This window comes from Colobus angolensis, unplaced genomic scaffold (assembly GCF_000951035.1).
Source record: "Colobus angolensis palliatus isolate OR3802 unplaced genomic scaffold, Cang.pa_1.0 Scaffold46, whole genome shotgun sequence".
Classification (NCBI taxonomy): Eukaryota; Metazoa; Chordata; class Mammalia; order Primates; family Cercopithecidae; genus Colobus; species Colobus angolensis.
In genome coordinates, this window is record NW_012118043.1 from 10,242,700 (window position 1) to 10,248,225 (window position 5,526).

General features: G+C 38.7%; 1 protein-coding gene across 2 annotated transcripts in view; it reads left to right on the top strand.

The window, feature by feature from the left end:
* The window catches only part of STAG1 (stromal antigen 1), a 301,019-nt gene that overhangs the window by 18,353 nt on the left and 277,140 nt on the right, over positions 1-5,526 (top strand). For both annotated transcript variants that reach the window (XM_011958167.1, XM_011958168.1), the window contains exon 3: positions 3,583-3,747. In XM_011958167.1, coding sequence (XP_011813557.1) covers positions 3,583-3,747 — 165 coding nt within the window. The remainder of the gene's footprint in view (positions 1-3,582; positions 3,748-5,526) is intronic.

Consider the following 5,526-nt stretch of genomic DNA (forward strand, 5'->3'; position numbering starts at 1 on the left):
TTCAACATGTTAGCCGGGATGATCTCAATCTCCTGACCTCGTGATCCGCCCGCCTTGGCCTCCCAAAGTGCTGGGATTACAGGCATGAGCCACTGCGCGCGACCCAGAAACTCTCATTTCTTGCTGGTAGAAATGCAAAATGGTACAGCCCCTTTGAAAGACAGTTTGACAATTTCATACAAAGCTAAATATAGTCTTACTCAAAGTTCCAGCAAGTTATACCCCTAGGTATATATACAAAGCTGATTTTAAAAATTAAGTCCACACAAAAACCTGTTTGTCAATATTTTTTATTTGTAATTGCCTAATAGTAGTGACCCAGATGCCCATTATTTGGTAAATGGCTAACAAAATGTGATACAGCTATAGAATGGAATGCTATTCAACAATTTTTTTTAAGTCACCACTAAAAGACATGAATGAATGTTTTTGTTTGTTTTAAGACAGGGTCTTGCTCTGTTGTTCAGGCTGCAGGGAGTGCAGTGGAATGATCATGGCTCACTGCAGCCTCAGCCTCCTAGGCTCAAGCCGTCTTCCTGCATAGCTGGGACTATAGGCATAAGCCACCATGTCCAGCTAATTTTTTTGTTCTTTTTTTTTTCCTTTATTTTATCTTTTGATATTTTTTTATTTTTATTTCTTGTTAATTGTTAAATTTATTTATTTTTTATTTTTTGTAGAGAAGGAGTCTTGCTTTGTTTCCCAGGCTGGTCTTGTACTCTTGGCCTCAGCAATCCTTCTGCCTCTTCCTCTCAGTGTACGGGGATTAGAGGTGTGAGCCACCGTGCCTAGCCAGACATGGATCTTAAATGCATATTGTTAAAGTGAAAGATGTTAGTCTGAAAGGCCTACATGTTGTTTGACTCCAGTTACAAGTTGAGCATCCCTAATCCAAAAATCTGAAATGCTCGGAAGTTCGAAACTTTCTGAATCCCAACATACAGTCACATAAAATATTCCACACATAACCTTATGTGATGGGTCACAGTTAAAACCAAGATCAAGGTGAGATGCAGTGGCTCACCCCTGTAATCCCAGCATTTTGGGAGGTGTGACAGGCAGATAGCTTGAGCTCAGGAGATCGCGACCAGCCTGGGCAACATAGAAAACCCCTCTACCAAAAAAAAATAGCTGAGTGCGGTGGCTAGTGCTTATAGTCCCAGTTACTCAGGTGGCTTAGGCTGGAGGATTGCCTAAGCTTGGGAGGTGAAGGTTGCAGTGAGCTGTGATCGTGCCACTGTACTCCAGCCTGGGTGACAGAGTAAGACTGTGTCTCAAAAAAAAAAAAAAAAAAAGAAAAAAGGTCAAAATTTTGTTTCATACACAAAATTATTAAATATATTATGGCCGGGCACGGTGGCTCACACCTGTAATCCCAGCACTTTGGGAAGCTGAGGTGGGCAGATCACCTGAGGTCAGGAGTTCAAAACCAGCCTGACCAACATAGAGAAACCTTATCTCCACTAAAAATAGAAAATTAGCCGGGCATGATGGCTCATGCTTGTAATCCCAGCTACTCGGAGTCTGAGGCAGGAGAATCGCTTGAACCCAGGAGGCAGAGGTTGCAGTGAGCCGAGATTGTGCCGTTGCAATCCAGCCTGGGCAACAAGAGTGAAACTCCATCTCAAAAAAAAAAAGTATGTAAAATTCCTTTCAGGCTATGTGTGTAAGGTATATATGAAACATAAATGAATTTTATGTTTAGACTTGGGTTCCATCCCCAAGATGTCTCATTATGTATGTGCAGATATTCTAAAATTTGAAAAAACTTGAAAGTCTGACACACTTCTTATTCCAAGCATTTCAGATAAGGGGTACTCAACCCATATATTAATATGTGGAAAAAAGGAAACTATGATGATGATTTAAAAAGTAAAAACTAGTGGTTTCCTGAGAAGGGGGAGACAGAAAGTTCAATGGGCAGTACACAGGATTTTTAAAGTAAACTATTTTCCGTGATAACCATTAATGGTGCATACACAACACCAAGCATTGGTCAAAACCCTTAGAACTTCACAGAACAGAGAGTGAATGTATTTTTTTCTTTCATAATTGAGATTTTGTTGGTTGTGTTGAGGATTAGTACACAGACATTTCAATTGGTGCATACTTCTTAACATACATACCAAAAATTTAAAAAAAATTTGTAATTCTTTTTTAAAGTTATTCCAGTGACTTTGTAGCTTAAAATTTGGAGGCAGATTTTCCTTGAGGCTATCAAATACTAGCATCTTCACGTGTTGATAAGCTGTTAAATACACTTCTCCAATTCAGCTAAAAGCATACATACAGCATACTCAATTTTTCAGTCTTTCACCGCACATTAACAAAGTTATTAGGAAAACAGGAGTACCACAATCAAAGATGTTAGAGTGCACATAATTCTGACAGGGAGAGCCATTATCAAGGAATGATTTTTTGTTTGTTTGTTTTTCTGTTTTTTTTTTTTTTTAAGAAAATCCTGCTAAAGGGCACTTTGGGAGGCCGAGGTGGGCAGATCACAGGGTCAGGAATTCGAGACCAGCCTGGCCAATATGGTGAAACGCCATCTCTACTAAAAATACAAAAATTAGCTGGGAGTGCTGGCGATCACCTGTAGTCCCAGCTACTCGGGAGGCTGAGGCAGGAGAATTGCTTGAACCTGGAAGGTGGAGGTTGCAGTGAGCCGAGATCGCACCACTGCACTCCAACCTGGGCAACAGAGTGAGACTCTGTCTCAAAAAAAGGAAAGAAAGAAAATTCTGCTAAAAAACCAACATAGAATAGAATTAATTTAAAGTATCCAAGACATTAAAAGGCAAAAAATTTTTTTTGATTCAGGACTATGACTCCATATTGCCATTTTATATGCTTTGTATTTTAGGATATGAAAAGTAACCCCTATCTATGGAATGTTAAGCTGACACCCAAGACAGTCAAAACCTCCCACAATTCAGTATCCCACACTATTTTCTGGTTGTACCAAAAAATACCCGGTGAATGATTTCACTTCATAAAAACAAAAAGCATTCACAGTTTAAAAATGGGATGTGGGTGGGATTCCCTTCTTCTTAAAAATGTTTCTAGAGCTACTAAACAGCTTGCATTTATACAATAGTTGATAAAAATATTCCTCTGGATTGTACTAGAATAGAGGCACCACTGATAATAGTATATGATATTAATCAGACTTGGCTTCTTTTTCTTCGTCCATTTTATGCAGGTAAATCTATATTTATATATAATATAAATATATATAATTATATATACACATATACATATGTATATATTTTTAAAATAACAGCAAGGTCTTGAATCGCTTGAACCTGGAAGGAGGATGCTGCAGTGAGCTAAGAGAGTGCCTCTGCACTGTATCCTGGGCGACGGAGCACGACTCTTCTCAAAAAACAAACAAAAGAAAGTTACCTTCATACCTTTTATATATAAACTTATGTTTTGGTCTTTGTACTTTTTTTAATCACTGAGAAGAAATTTTAAAGGTTTTTTTGGTTAGGGATTATGTTTCTTCTATAGTAGTGATCATTTTATATAAAGCAAAGTAAACCTAAATCGAATGTAATGTTTTTTTATCTTTTGATTCAGTCTACAAATAAGAAACCTCGAAAATCTCCAGGTGAGAAGAGCAGAATTGAAGCTGGAATTAGAGGAGCAGGCCGTGGAAGAGCTAATGGGCACCCTCAACAGAATGGTGAAGGGGAGCCTGTCACATTATTTGAGGTGGTGAAACTGGGGAAAAGTGCAATGCAGGTAAATTTTAAGTTTTTATTTCATGTATAAAGCAATACGGTTAATAACTTATGTGGAATCAGTTAGTATATATATAGGCACTTTGTATACTTCTGTTGATTATGTAAGCAACCTTTCAGTTTATCCTGAAAGGTTTTTATTTTGCTTTGTTTTGCAGAGTGTCAGGAATGGCTGTTAAATAGTAAGATGTACTTTTGTTTAAATTGTTCTAAGTAAAAAGGTCTACTAGAAGCTGCCCAAGAGAATTTTTATTGTCTTGATATATTTTTTTGGAATCTGATTTAGTATAAGTAACACATGTGTCTTTTAGAGTATTTGAAAGAAGAAAGGATATATTCTTAAGTAGTGAATTAGGAATAATCAGAACTACATCATTTGTAACTGCCTCCCTTTCCCTTTCCCTTTCTCTTCCCCCCTTTCTTTTTGTTTTTGAGACAGTGTCTGGCTCTGTCGCCTAAACTGGATCAGTGGCCTGATCCGGGCTCACTGCAAGCTCTGCCTCTCGGGTTCACGCCATTCTCCTGCCTCAGCCTCCTGAGTAGCTGGGACTACAGGTGCCCGCCACCATGCCTGGCTAATTTTTTGTGTTTTTTTTAGTAGAGATGGCATTTCACCATGTTAGCCAGGATGATCTGGATCTCCTGACCTCGTGATCCACCCGCCTCGGTCTCCCAAAGTGCCGGGATTACAGGCATGAGCCACTGCGCCAGAGATGGCGTTTCACCATGTTAGCCAGGATGATCTCAATCTCCTGACCTCATGATCTACCTGCCTTGGCCTCCCGAAGTGCTGGGATTATAGGCATGAGCCACCGTGCCCAGCTGTAACTTTCTTACTCTTTTATCTCTTCTCATTTAGTCCATAAATGTTAAGTATTCTGCAGGAGCACTGTTCTCACTCATGCATTATAAGGATAAGCCATAATTGTTTTTCTTTAGTGTGTATATTTTTATCACTATCATAAAATGTATTTATTTATGTTTGTCTCTACATTTTTAAAAGTTTTAAAACGATAGAGGTAGAATTATTTGGCTAAAGGATATTTTTAAACTGTGAGAAATATGAACACTATATTTCTCTCCCATAAACTGTACTGTTGCACCTTTCACAAGAAGTGTACAGGAGAATTGCTTGGACCCAGGAGGTGGAGGTTGCGGTGAGCCGAGATTGTGCCACTGCACTCTAGCCTGGGGTACAGAGCCAGACTCCATCCCAAAGGAAAAAAAAAAATGGTAATTGTGAAACAGGATTACTATTAGAACTAAAACCAGACAACTTTTCATTAGTATACTTTCTATTTTTTTTTTTTAACCTATATTTCTTTTTAAAGCCCTTAAGGGTGTTTAGTGTTTCTGTCTTTTTATGTATGTTACCAGCTTGATATGTTGTGTTCAAGAGTCTTGGAATTTGTGTGGGCAGGGAAGGAGGTGAAATAGTGGGATGATGCTAAATGGTAAAACATGTATTGAAGTTCCAGTTACCCAAAGCAATGGACAACAATATGTAAATTACGTAAGTTTAATATAAAAATAGATTTGTGACCTTTTGCCATTAAGCTTGATAATTTATTCATTATACTTCTGTTTTTGAGACAGACTCTTGCTCCATTGCCCAGGTTGGAGTGCAGTGGCACAGTCTTGGCTCACTGCAACCTCCACCTCCCAGGTTCAAGGGATTCTTGTGCCTCAGCCTCCTGAATAGCTGGGATTACAGGTGTGCGCCAGCACTCCCAGCTAATTTTTGTATTTTTAGTAGAGACGGTGTTTCAACATGTTAGCC